This window comes from Harpia harpyja, chromosome 6, assembly GCF_026419915.1.
Source record: "Harpia harpyja isolate bHarHar1 chromosome 6, bHarHar1 primary haplotype, whole genome shotgun sequence".
Taxonomy (NCBI): Eukaryota; Metazoa; Chordata; class Aves; order Accipitriformes; family Accipitridae; genus Harpia; species Harpia harpyja.
The window spans coordinates 10,290,023-10,303,638 of record NC_068945.1 but is presented as its reverse complement, the minus strand read 5'-3'; the positions used below and the strand labels follow the sequence as shown (position 1 = coordinate 10,303,638).

The 13,616-nt window shown below is 40.0% G+C and overlaps 1 protein-coding gene across 1 annotated transcript; it reads right to left on the bottom strand.

Annotated features, from left to right (window-relative positions):
• Window positions 1-350: 350 nt before the first annotated feature.
• Window positions 351-6,905, bottom strand: SPX (spexin hormone). Its single transcript, XM_052788804.1, has 6 exons — window positions 6,857-6,905; window positions 5,843-5,923; window positions 5,660-5,717; window positions 4,156-4,218; window positions 3,419-3,505; window positions 351-1,363 (listed from the first exon to the last, which is right to left on the bottom strand). Exons 1-6 carry the CDS (start codon window positions 6,860-6,862, stop codon window positions 1,305-1,307), a joined length of 354 nt encoding a protein of 117 aa, XP_052644764.1. The 5' UTR covers window positions 6,863-6,905; the 3' UTR covers window positions 351-1,304.
• Between the last annotated feature and the right edge of the window lie 6,711 nt (window positions 6,906-13,616).

Genomic DNA, 13,616 nt, shown 5'->3' with positions numbered 1-13,616 from the left:
AAGTTCATGATGAATGCATTCTGTCATGCATTATATACTGCTATTGAAAGATATATTAGTGCTTAAAAATGAACAAACAAGGACATTTTGATTTCTCTGGTTACGTTCCTCCATGAAATGATATAAACAACTACTGAAAGTGCCTATAGCCCCATGATAGAAATTAATTCCTCTGTTCCTTCAGCTGTGTTTCTTTGTGTTGAGGAGAAGCAAGATTATAGTTAGTGTGAGTTAACAAAATTAATTAGCAGTGTCATGAGAAAGATCAGAGGAAAGTACCATTAAAAGATGAAGAGCATGACTAGGGCTAAAGGTTAAAAAAATAAAACATAGTTGCTTGGACACAAGAATCATGTGGCTACTTTTTAATTACATGAGAACTACAGAGGGCTTTCCAGTAAGACCACAAAACTACATAAATAATGTTAAATATATCCTTATCAGCATGGAATGATAATTAACCAATTTATGTATAATTCCAGTTCTGCAATTCAAAAACCAGGCCAACAAAAAAGTACACTAACGATGTGATTAATATTCTTTGTGCCTGTTGTCATGCATGACACTAGATTTGTACCTAGTACACTACCACTAGCTCCAGCAGTACTGCACCTCCTGACAACAGTAGTGACTGTATGCCATAGTTATTAATGAGGCCCTGGTCCTGTAAGACCTATCCCCATACTACCTTTATGTGGTGGGACTTGCTCAGTAGGATTGTTCAGAGTATACATTTCTGTATGCATGTAACTGGGGCAGTACTGAGGTCTAAGTAAGTGCTGTTGCCTATTCTCGAGTGGTGACAGTTATCTGCAAAAAAAAATCACCGGCTTTGCAGTCAAAGATAACAGGATTGCTTTAATATCTCACTGACTTTATTGACTATCAGCAACTTACAGGGCCAGCAGTGAAGTGGTGAAGGAATCTACCTTTATCAGAAATAAAAAGGCTTCAATATACAGCTGGGTGGAAGGTGGTAAATGGTTTCCCAATGACTATTGAAAAGTTGTTTTTAATGAAGTAGTTGTCCAAAAAGACAGTTTTAATCATCTTTTCAGGTAAGATGGTACAGCGTATTTTAAATTTTGGGTGGGACATATGAAATGGTCTAAACAAAGCAGGAACTTTACAAATACTTTCCTTATCTGAACAAATAACTTTTAATCCGTTTGCATTCAAAATTTTGTAATGTGTATATATGTCACCCTTTGTGAACTTAAGTGAAGATGGATGAAATATTCTGTTTACACAAGTCATGATTTCAGGGTATATGCAATACAAACGTTAAAGAAATTTGAAATATTTCACCAATTTGATAGATTATCTGTCAAGTAGCCAGGGTGATCAGTGTTTTCTTCTTCAACTGTAAGACAAGACACAATGGGGAAAAATAAGCTGTAGATAAATGAAAGTTCAGTCAGCCAGAGTTTTCAGCAGATAGATGTGCCTCAGGCACAGGCCTAGTGTAATGTGACTGCTTAGCTAAGAGATGCAGGCATCTGTAGAAATAATCATGTCTTCTCTCATTTTAAATGTAGGAATTTTTCTGTTTGCTGAAGAGCAAAGATACAAACCATGTCCAGAGGGGTATCTTAGTACAAGGCACAAATTTTTTATGCAGAGGAAAATAATGTGTTTGTTCTTTATTTGCATATTTCTCTCAGTCAAGAGGATTCTGAAATCACCTGAAAGTGATCTTCTGAAAGTGCATGGCTTACCTAGGTTTGACTGTCTTGTTATTCCTTACTACAATGATGGCAATGTTATTCCACATAGTATTTTTCAAACAAGCTGCCAGTTCTGCTTAGCTCTCTCAGATATGTCACCTTTTTTCTCAGAGGGCTGCTGCTGTCCACCGTCTCCTCTGGAACAGCAACAGCAGGCAGGAAAATACCACTAAAACTTATGAATCGTGAACTTCAGAGGATTTTCTCTTTTTGTTAGCACACAAATGACACTTACACTGATTTATCTTTAGAACTGCTCATATATTTTGTCTAAAGCACTATGCTCATTGTCAATTCTGCCTTTCTTAGTCAAAATGCCACTGAATTTTTTTGGTTAGCGGAGTTCTGCCAGGGCAGAAGAGAGCTGAGCACAGAGCCCCAGCATTACATGAGGTACAGTGGGAGATTTTAGGAAGTGGCAAAAGACAGGAGTGGTTCCAGCATATCTGCACATACACCAGGTAAATTCTGTGAGGTGCTTCCTCACACCTTCTTTTCATTTCAGGAAAGGTGTGTACTTCAGATATCTAAGGAGAGGTGATATTGCAGTGATGACAAGGCGGTGTTTTATTACACACTGTTGATGATGTCAAGGGCAATCAGACAGTAACAGGCCTGTCTTACCACTCATCTATGTGAAAGGTACAAAACTACCTCATATTTTACTAGGGTTTTACTTCACATTTCCTAATTCAAGTAAAGCACTTTTTTTCCTGTCATGATGATAGCAATTAAGAGTCCGAATAAGGAACTCACAACCAGGACAATAAGAAACAAAGGTAGCTTTTAGCCACCCTCTGTTTCTCCCTGTCCTGAACCAAAGAGGGGAAGAGCATAACTTAGGCAAACTCCTGGGCTTGCACATGCTACAACAGCCTCCCCAGCACCCAGGGGTCAAAGCACAGCACAGACTCTCCACAGCCACCTGTAGGGTGTATTGTCCTTTTACAACCTCCATATCCCCAGCTCCATTTCCAAAAAAATAGTCTACGTACCTGAAGAGGTGAATGGTAGAAAGACAGAGGACATGGATAACATAGATTCAGGGTGTCAGCCTGGTGAGCTGTATGTATGCATCAGACAATGAGGGGTTCAGGATAATGGTTTTGCAGGTAAGCTGGTCTAGGGAGGAAAGGTGAACTACAGCGGGGTGAGGGAGCTGGGGAATATAGGATAGGGGTCCTCATCTAAGGGAGTGCAATGTGCATGAAGGAGATGAGGATTAAGCCTGACTCAGTAGCTGAGTTTTGCTGGGGGTATTGTGGCGGGGGGGATTTTTAGGATTCTTTTAAGCCTTTCCACCAGGACAAAAGAGCCAATGGAGGATGAAAATTTCACAGGCAAACAATATTCTGCAGAAAAAGGAGCCCCAGTAGAGTTTTGTTTTGGAAAATTCAATTCAAAATAGCCATTCACTTGAATCTAAACCAATAAAAATCTGAAAAGCAAATTAAAAGCAGAATATACAAAAGTTTACCTACTATCATTTATCTGATTCATGTTCTAATCTGTAGAAATGTACACCCTAATATAATACACTCTTTGTAAATGTACACTCTAACACAATGCACTCGGTGGAACAATATCTCATTTCAAACCAGGCCTTTTAGATCAATTTACTAAATTGTTAGTAAATGAAATACTGATAAACCCCTTTTAAAAACATCAGGTAAGACAAAACATGCATTTACCTTCCTCTTGTGCTTTCCGTAAGGAACCAAGGAACAGTGCTGCAGCTTCAGAAAGAGATAAAGGATTTGTGTTTTGGCTGCGTGTTTCTAGAATTATAAAATCAGACATGTATGGTTTGTTAGTGTTTACTGGTATTTATTTATTTTGTTCTTTGCTTTTTTATCTCTACAACTAGAAACCCAAAGAGAAAAAAATACTGTCTCCTTCGCTCTATAATATCCTCTGCTCAAAACCAGCCTGGTAAATATCTAACACAGAAGACACTAGCAATCTTTTTTAAAAAAGAGGCTATTTTAAATTCCCTTAGAAGGTAATAAGAAGATTTTCTTTTTTCATATATTCCTTACTTTGCTACAACATTGTTTCCTCCAGAAACATTGTCTAGCATGGATTAATGTTGTCTACTTTTGTCATTTGTCAGTTCAGCGCAATTAGTAACTTGATTTGATTTTTTCCAGTAGAAAAAGAAAGTCAAAGGTATTGATGATAATCCCACTTAACTGCCAGGTCAGTCTGGAACATGACTTATGTAAATGAAGTCACACAGGTACACAAGAGAGGAAAATCAGACAGTCTTTATCATGTGCTTTTTGGAATGAAGGAACTGACAAAAGGGAGTTTAATTGCTTCCTTAAATAACATTGCAGGAAAACAAATCCCCTCCAGTTTCCACAGATTTCTCCCATAATCTGAGGAAAGAGTGATGTGTAACATATACCTGTGCACATGTACTTACCAAGCTGCATTCTGTCATACAGATCCTTTCGCTGGCTCTCATCTGAGATGAATCGACGTCCCTCTACAAAAGCAGTGGGAAAAGGGTGAAAACAACCTGCCAAATCTGTTGTAATTCCTACTTTACAATCCCTAAAGCAGTATTTTCAAAATACAAAATTACAGCAATCCTTCTACAAACGTAAAATGGAAGGCATAAGTCCATTCCAGAGTCTTTCCAAATCAGCAATAGCTCATCCTGAACCAGAACACTCAAGACATACTTTATTCCATAGAACTGGTGTTTCAGCACTTTTTGTTCTCTATTAACCTGCTGTAGGAACTGTACGTAGGGAGGAATTTACTGTCTTTTCCTCGCTCTTTCCTCGACTGCTGTACGGTCAAGAGCCTTCAAGCCCTTTGCTGGACTATAAAATATTGCCTTTTAAAGGCATATTTCTACTTTAAAAATGAAAAAACCTGCTAAAAAAATAAAATCACATTACTTCCTGTGCATCAATAGGAATGATACACAGGTCGGTGTAGAAGTAACACAGTGCATTATTCAGTTGGAAGCATTAAACAAAACAAAAAAGGGCCAACTTCTTTCTTTTTATGAATAGAAATAATTTTATTAATGTCACTAGAACTTCTTTCAGTTACACTTACAGGTCTTTGGAGCCTATATTTATTTTGTGTTTTTATTATTTGTATTGTCTCCCTTTTGCATTTTTCTCAGGGTAGTGAGCTTCAATTTTTTTTTTTTTTTTTTATTTCAAGGAAGCTGTTTTTCTTGCTCTCTTAATACCTACCCTACCTGATAGCTTTTAATTTGGAAACAACAATTCAGTATAGAATTTTTTAAAATACAAATATTTCCGTTAAATTTTGTGGGTTTGCATCAAAGGACAAAATCTCTCTTTGGCTCTAAATTTTATCCTTATATTTAATGCTTCTCTAATTCCAGACTAACAATAGAAACTCAGAAGTTCATTGCACAACCTTGACACCACAATATTGATAACACTGACATCCAAGTTCTCCTTAGGAGACGATGCTTGTGGTCTTAACACCAACCCTAATGCAAGATGCTTGTAATAGGAATGTGTGTTCTCCTATCACTTGAGAAGATGTTTTAATAAAGCCTGAATGAGAATAAGGAATGATAACTATATCCACTGTATCTTAACCCCCCTTTAAGGTTATTTCAGCTAAGGAAACTGCTTTTCCAATAGGTTTTACAATCAAGCTTCAAACTCTATATATTTTCAGTACTTTGTTTTGCTTTTCTTCTTCCACACTTGCTTTCTTCAATTTGATTTCTTTAAAAAATAATAATAATACTGCCAATGCCACTGTTTCAGAGGCAAGAAGAAATAACTAATTAGCACATCCCTGCAGGCCTCAGAACTTCTACCTCCACAGCATCCTCGGGGATTTACTGCTTGTGTGGAGCCAAGCAGATCAGGAATAACCCAGTGTTAGAGAAAGTTATCTCCTCAAAATAGAAAGAGCTTGGGACTTACGTGCACCCTTCAAATAGAGCATAGCCTGGGGAGTCCAGTTTCTCCTTTGGAAATAAGCCTTTATGCCAAAAAAGAGAAAAGATCCATGTCAAGGTTTCATGCCATTACTAACCAGTACAAATACTTAAATGGCACCAACCTGTGAAACTCATGCTGCACATTCAGCCTGAGCAAGCAGTTTACCTGAGGTGCACTCCAGGAGAAAGATATGAAGGACGCTGCCAGAAACAGTGCCATTGCAGATGCTGTCAGTTTATGCAGTCCCTGTGCACAACAAAGAACCACAAGGTACAGGAAAAGCCTTTCAGATCTGTAGATCCTCTCAACTTCAAATCTAAATGTGAGGGTATTTCCAGTCGCTCCTTTCTCCCTGTCTTGCTGCCAAACCTCCTCTTGCTCAGTGGCTGTTTCAGCTTCAATACACAGTGATCGGACAGGAGGATGAATGTTAAATCAAACATACTTTTTTCTCTTTACTCATATTCATTATAAAGGTTCCATACCAGTGAGAACTGCCATCGAGGCAAGCACCTTTTGTGCTCCGATTTACAAGGACATTAGATCTTTCAGAAATGAGAATAACGTGCTAACTAAGGGAGAAAGACAATATAAAGTATATCTTGATTTTACCAAACCTTGAATCATAGAGTTTAGACAACAAGCAAATGTAGGGGACTTGCCATTCCAAACCAACCAACCAACAAACCAGGAGAGTGGATCACTACTTCCTCAGGAAGAGAAAGTTTTCAAACTTAGCATCTTATTTGCATCAACCATGATTACACACATGTCACGAGACCGGCTTTTTTGATTCTTGGAGTTTGTTCGCTGATGCAGCACATGCAAATGAAAGCATTGAGCATGAATCCTCTGAGAACAAATTGCATCTCTGCTTGTTCGCACAGACCATGATGTTATTCATATATTGATAACAGTGATGGGCAACAGAAAGCATCTTACATTATGATTGACAGTGGTTTATTTCATCCTGTTTTTGAGAGCACATTGTGCTGTTAATGGTTTTTTAATGCAGTTGTTTGAAGCACACTGAATATAACTGTGTATATTTCTCTCAGGTTATTTTTAAGTTTAAATTATTAAGCCCCCCCCCCCCCCAGTTCCTAAATATTATACTCGCATGAAAAAGCATAAATTGCAAACTAAATATTTCCCACACACCCAAAGAGTCTCACTCACCTTCATACTTAGTTCAGTGGCAAATCTTCAGTCTTCTTTTCTTGGGATAATGTGTGACAAGATCTCCTACAGGTTTGGGGGTCCCTTTTTAAATCTTCAGAGTGAAAGTACCCTCCCCTTCTGTGGCAGGGCGGAGGAGTCTAAAGGGATCTCATCAGCCCTGCAGATGGAGAAGTAGAAGGTCTGATGACTCCTGAGGGAAACCTGTAGTCTTGCAGGAAGTCAGAGAAATGATTGAAAGATGGATACACTTGGAGATGCACCCCATTAGCCAGGTGAATACCTTCTGAATACATTAGCATCAGCCCTGTGCATTTGCAGTACATCACCTTCTTGCTAGATGATCGATAACCACAGCCAGAAGCAGGTATTAATATGGATGATGAGTGTTTACCTAGTATAATCTAGCATATATCAGATGGCTATCCATTGCAGGAGCTGGAAAAGTTAGTAAATTACTCTCCAGTCATAACATGCCAACATCAAGAAAAAGGTGACTTATCCAGAGTCACTAGCTTGAGGTTATTCCTAGCATACGTTTAGAAGATGTAGTCTCTTGTTTGATTCTCTAACGATCTCTCGCATCTAGTTTTCTTACACACAAGTAAAAACACAAAGCTGAATAAAAAAAACACCAAAAAAACCCCCAGCCCCCGTTAGTCAGAAACACTTTTCTGTCTCATGGATTGGTTGGAGTAAAAGCCCAGATCGTGGGCTTGAATAGGTCAAGCAGTGGAGCAGTAAACAGAAAAAAGGCAGGAAGCGGGAATCAGAGAAGCCATTTCCATAAGCTACTTCTAAGTAATTGTTGGACTCATCACAGTCATGGACAGTGGGTTTGCTCCTCCGGCCAAGAGCTAATCATGCTTGATGCCTAGCCTTGCTGGTTCTGTAGCTAGGATTTTTATCTCTCCCCCTCAATTTTTTCCTTTGTGAAATGGGAGAGGGAAGCAGAAGGGGAAGCAAAGCAAACAGGGAGCTAGAAATTTGCTGATTAGAAGATCGACCAATAGAAAGTTTACTGCAGCAGCCTCACAAACAGGACCAGCCCCTGGTGTAATAAAAGTACAGGTCAGACCACATGTATGACAAACACATGCTCATGTACATGGAGTCTGAGTGAGGAGTGTGCAGATAGGCACTGCTAAGACTTGTTATGAGCTTTTCCCTGACATGATGTGTCCGTGGAGACTGCTCTGAAGCACACTGTTAGCGAAGGTGCAATTGCTCTCCTGCTTTTGGGGGGATATTGTTCTGTTCTCTGCTCATGCCAGACAGAATTGTTCATGGAATATACAGAACTGGCATTAGCTGCAGCTCATTCTGGTATAGATGCAAGGAATGAGAGAGGGAAGTTCAGGTTTTGGCCTCATGTAGCTCTTGTGATGGCTGGAAGCTGCTATTATACCTCTATCCTTTTAAAAAGGCCGTGCTATGATGCATCCTAGCCAGCAGAAGGGATTCCACTTGCATCTACTTCAATGTGAAGTTTACATTTTCCCTGCTCTTTTCCTCTTGCTCTGACAGATCAGAGTCGTTTCTTGATGATTATTAACCCTTAGCCTTAGAAGGGGACTATGCATTGTATCCAGGAGACATTTAACAAGCAGAGACTTGGAAAAGATAAAGCTACTCACCTATACCCTTGTGGAGTGACTTCAGCACTTCTTTTTATGCACAGACCACAGGGCTAGAATCAAAACATACAACTGGGTCTGTGAAAATTACCCCCCTGCCTTTGGTATTGGTCAGTGTAAAGTATATTCTCGTCTCAATGTTTCTCCTTGTGGTAGAAAAAACAGAATGTGTTTGGCACTGAAAATAAGCCCTGGTTCTCCTGCCACCGGAATGAGAGGAGTTAACACAAAATAAACTGTGAAGACAACCAGGTCAGCCCCTTCTGTTGGAACTGGGGAGAAGAGGAAGAGAACGGAAAGCATAGAGAAAGATTTATGTTGTTACCACACTGTAGAAAGACAACTTCAGCTTTTCTTATGTTTTGACCTCTTTGCAAAGTCTGAGTTGCTCTGAGTTGGTGTTGCTGGAGTCTTACTCTCTCTTCCAAACCTGGCTGTATTGCCAGAGTCCCACTCACCTCCTTGTAGAGACTGGGGCTTGTTTGAGGCTGCCTGGAGGGCAGCAGGGAGCTGAACTGGAGAGGTCAAACCTGAACTGCCTTATTGCAGGGTCAGGTGACCATCAGCTCAAAAGAAAATGCAGGGCCTTGATGGCATCCTCTTAAATGAAATGGTTTTAATGCTGTACCATCAGATGTCTCAATGGCACTAAGGTGTCTAAAAGTGAAGTGTTTCATTTCAACCAATAGCAAGAGACAGACTACCTTTCCCAAACACCATCCAGGGCACCTGATACATGCACATGGAACTGCCAGCTGTGACACAGGGCCTGCAAGAGACCCAAGACAAGTGGAGAAGCAGCTGAACAGCAGGCAGTATCCCTAGGGCACCTAAAATGTCACTAATTGCTTTTGACTAGGAACTGAATCACTCCTACAAAGTGGAGGGAAACAGGACTTCAAAGAGCACCCTCTGGCAGCAGAGCATTAAGAGAGAAGGACTGAATTCTCCTCTGGAGATGTCTGTGTCTCTTCATTGGCTTCAGACAGCATTTACACAGACAACATCAGGTGAAATGAACCCAATCCAAAATTGAATTTCCATAATGGCTTTTTTTCCAAAAGCTTTTTCTTTTCCCCTTAAATTCTCTGTGCCTTTGTGACTTAGGGCCCTAAATCCATTTATTTTTACTATGACCAGCAATTCTAAGTTGCTTTGGTGTTTCAAAATTATGTATTTCATAACCACTTCCCTGGAAATCTGTAAGAAGTCTGCATGCAGAATAAAGAACTCCAGGTTTGTCAATTCTACTTTAGCAATTAAAATTTAAAAAACTCTTCTTCTCCCTTCATAGCTATTTCTGGTGTGATCCTATGAGAAGGTGGTCATCTCACTCTTCCCAGAAACAAAACCGCTTCTAGGATGGCATATGGGATATGATTTATTTGCAAATAGCAACAGGAGGCAATGCTTTGGGAAGAAAATGCATGTACTGAGAGTGTTTGCATTCACAAAAAAAACCATGTGGATGTGTACGGGCATATGTAAGCTTGTACTCTTGAAAAATGAAGTAGCCTATAATTGGGTTATGGATCATAACACACTAAAAAACTACAGCACTTCAGGATGATGAGCTGTACATGAAACACTCATTGTCAGTGCTGCCATTTCTCAGCTGATTCACATAAATGGGGAAGTGGCTTTGGCATGTAATCAATACCCTAAGTGAGGGAAGTAAAGTTTGCTGTAGCAGCAGGACCCCTTATTAGAAAGAACATAACCTATTCTTATTCTTAAAGATGATCTAAAGGGCAGAGACTCCTTATCCTGACACAGTAAATGATAAAAAGCCAATTTCTGGGATTGAAGTTCGGTGCTGAGATGGGTGAAAAAGTTTTCATGTGATAGAGTTTTAAGTAGTGGGGTCAAACATACATCACTGACTTGCATCACGACCGTGTACTTTCCCAAATCTTTCCCTAAAAATATAGGCTACAGTCATTGTGCCTATTTTTAAAATGCTGGTAAGGACACCAGTGATCCGTTGCTTGCTCTTGAGCAAAACGTGTAGCTGTTGTGTGTAGGTGGCCAGTAGGTACGTCAGCAAATATGGTACTCTGATGGTGTCAGGGTATAAATCTCCTGCAATTTATGACCTTTGTCTCTTGTGCTTATTCTCATTTCCTTTGCACTTTCCTGCTAGTTTGTTAAGTCTTTGGGAAATACATCTCACTTTTGTCTGGCATCTGAACAGCACCTAGCACAGCGTAGTTCTGGCTCACACATGCTAACCATAGCATCTTAAAAGGCTGTGAATTATCATGGCAGAGTCCGAAAAGTAGGAAATTGCAAATAAAGAATTTTGTGTTTAATTTGCAGTATGGGGATTTAAGTTAGATAGTAAGGCAAGCTTTCTAACAGTAGCACAGTGAAATATAAATAGATTGCCTTGGAAGGCTGTGGATCTATTATCACTGAGAAACTCAGAGAACAGATTAACCAACCCCTTCTTAGGACTCACTGGTAAACTGATCCTGCCCAGAAACATGATGATGAACCGTGTGACCTCTTAACATCTTCTTTGGGGCCTATTTTTTTGTGGTTTTGTGATCATTCAAAGCTGACTCTGGACTTTAACCCCATGCATCCCACTCAGACTAGGGGGAACTTTATGTCCAAGTTCCATATTCGCCTTGTAAAATCTATTGACTGATCAAACCATACCTGCAAACCATCAATACATTTTATGTCAGCCAGTTCATCTCACACGAACATGTTTTTCAGCATTATTTTTCAGAATAGGCCCTAACTTATAGAATCATAGAATAGTTTGTGTTAGAAGGGACCTTTAAAGGTCATCTAGTCCAACACCCTCCTACAATGAGCAGGGACATCTTTAACTTCTCTGGGAAGTTGTATTTTCGTGGTGCAGCTCTGAAGAGAAGAGATACTCTCTGACGTAAACCAGGTGCATGATTACAGAGGCCATTAGTTGTTGGCCCAAAATTTACTGGACTACACTGTTGCACATTCAGCACCATAATGTCTGTGGGCCTGATTCCAGTGCTACTGCATAGTTATTAGAGTTGCTTTTCTTCTTTTCTCTAGACTGTATGAGAAGAACTGTACTAAAACCTACTTGAGGTACAGAACAAGCTGTAGAAAAGCCAGTCTGCTAGGGATCGTGTAAATGCCTCACACAATAGAGGTAACAGAGCCTTTGTTGAGGACTACAGTACGATCAATGCTACATTCAGGTCCAGGCACTACTGTTCTCAGAAATGTGTTGATGAAAGAAGAAACTTCAAGGGATAGTTATAAGTAAAAGTTAAATATGTTATGTGGGATGAGGGATTTTTAAAATTATCAGGAAAGAGTAGAAATCCACAAATATTTGAAAGGTGTAAACATCACAGAAAGAGGTATTACTTCTGAAGTTCTGTGAACCGTAGGATGGTACAACATTTTTTTCAGTAATGGACAACTCTGGGGCAAACACCAGGAAAAAAAGACCAGCTGAAAAACAGTTTTCTCCAGTTTGCAAGCTGGAAAAGAGATCTGACCACCTAAATACAGGCATTTACAAAGTACATTAGCAGAAGCTGTACAGCTCTTCAGACAGGCAGATACTACTGAATGTATCTCACAGAACATACCTTTCTGTAATGACAGAAGCACCAAAGGCCAAGGAGTCATCTGACCTTTTCTTCCACCCCCATGAACTTGGCAAAGAGGATTTTTGTCTTTGTCAAGAAGCTACCTAGCGGGCTACAAACTATGCTGAGCATTACGCATGCAGTCGTCTCCTCTTGGCTGAGCAGTATGTTTGTCACACAGTCTCACCCATGGAGCGGGGCATGAAATACATGCTGTTGCTGAGCAGCTGGATGTCTATATTTTATTGTAAACAGTGGACGAATTGGGAGAGACAAAAAAAGGCAAGTTACACTGAGAGACTGCATGATAACCAGACAGTCAGGTGTCAGAGACTGAAACAGCCTGCCCCATATTCTTGACGGACAAAGTGCCCAACCTCTGTAAGCATGGTCCATAAAATGTGCAGCCTCTTGGGCTGGTTTTCCTTGCCCATGTATACCACGAGGGATGGGGAGGGGTTGATACATTTATATAGAAATACACATATTTATATACAAAATACATAACTTATGTAAAGGAAAATGTTAAAGGCCAAACAGGAAACCCTGGAGAGTATTTTCAAGACAAACCAAGTAACTTAGGAGTTCTACTCCATTAACATTTGTTAAACTTTGAAAACATTTGTTCTCAATATTTGCCCATACATACTGAACATGAGGTACACTTCACCCTTAAATAATATGTATTTTAATCCCACCATGCAGAGAACAGGAATCCTACTAAAATAAGAGTAGTTTTTGTGCTACACTGTTGTAACAACAAACATCATTGTTGTTTGAAACAAAGCTTGGTTCTAGAGCCACAAGTCCAGTTTAGGGGAGAATAAATAGCTCTACCTGATGCACCAGGTCATCAGGACTGACAGGCATTTCAGATGTTCCCAAAGTAGGTGGGAAACCACTTCAGCCAGGTCTGTCAGTGCTTACCTGTCTCAGCCCACAGTGAAGCTCTAAGCAAAACACAGTGTTGCACAGGAAAGATGGGCCGTGAGCCACGTGTACCTGAACTGCACACCAGGCAAATGGGGAGGGTGGGAATTTCCTGCTGCTGGATCTCCCCCACATCACTGAAGTAACACATACTTCTTTTTGCAGAGCTGAATGAAATAGCACAAAACCCACAAGCTGATTCAGTGCATGACTCTGATTTCACAAAGGAAAGGACCTGTTACAGGTGCTATTTTTGAAATTAGAAACTTTATTGTACATTTTATATTACAGGAGTTTGTGCTCATGCAGCTTAACAGCTTAACTGTTACATGGTTAGACTTATCTCTTTACAAGGTCCTGTGTCTTTGTCATCTGAAGCAATGTGACAAGGAGGCAGAGTACATCAATGAGACTTTTAGGAGCATATCAGGCACCTAGTTTATATCTCAGACCCTGTGAATGAAGCACTGCTTCCTGTGCCCCTGCTTTTCTCGCCATCTTTCTCAGTTTAGACTGCAAGGTCTACAGGCAAGGGTCATTTGCTCCTGCACCTGCACAGTGCCTACTCTGCTAGTTGTACAGCAGCACAAACAACAT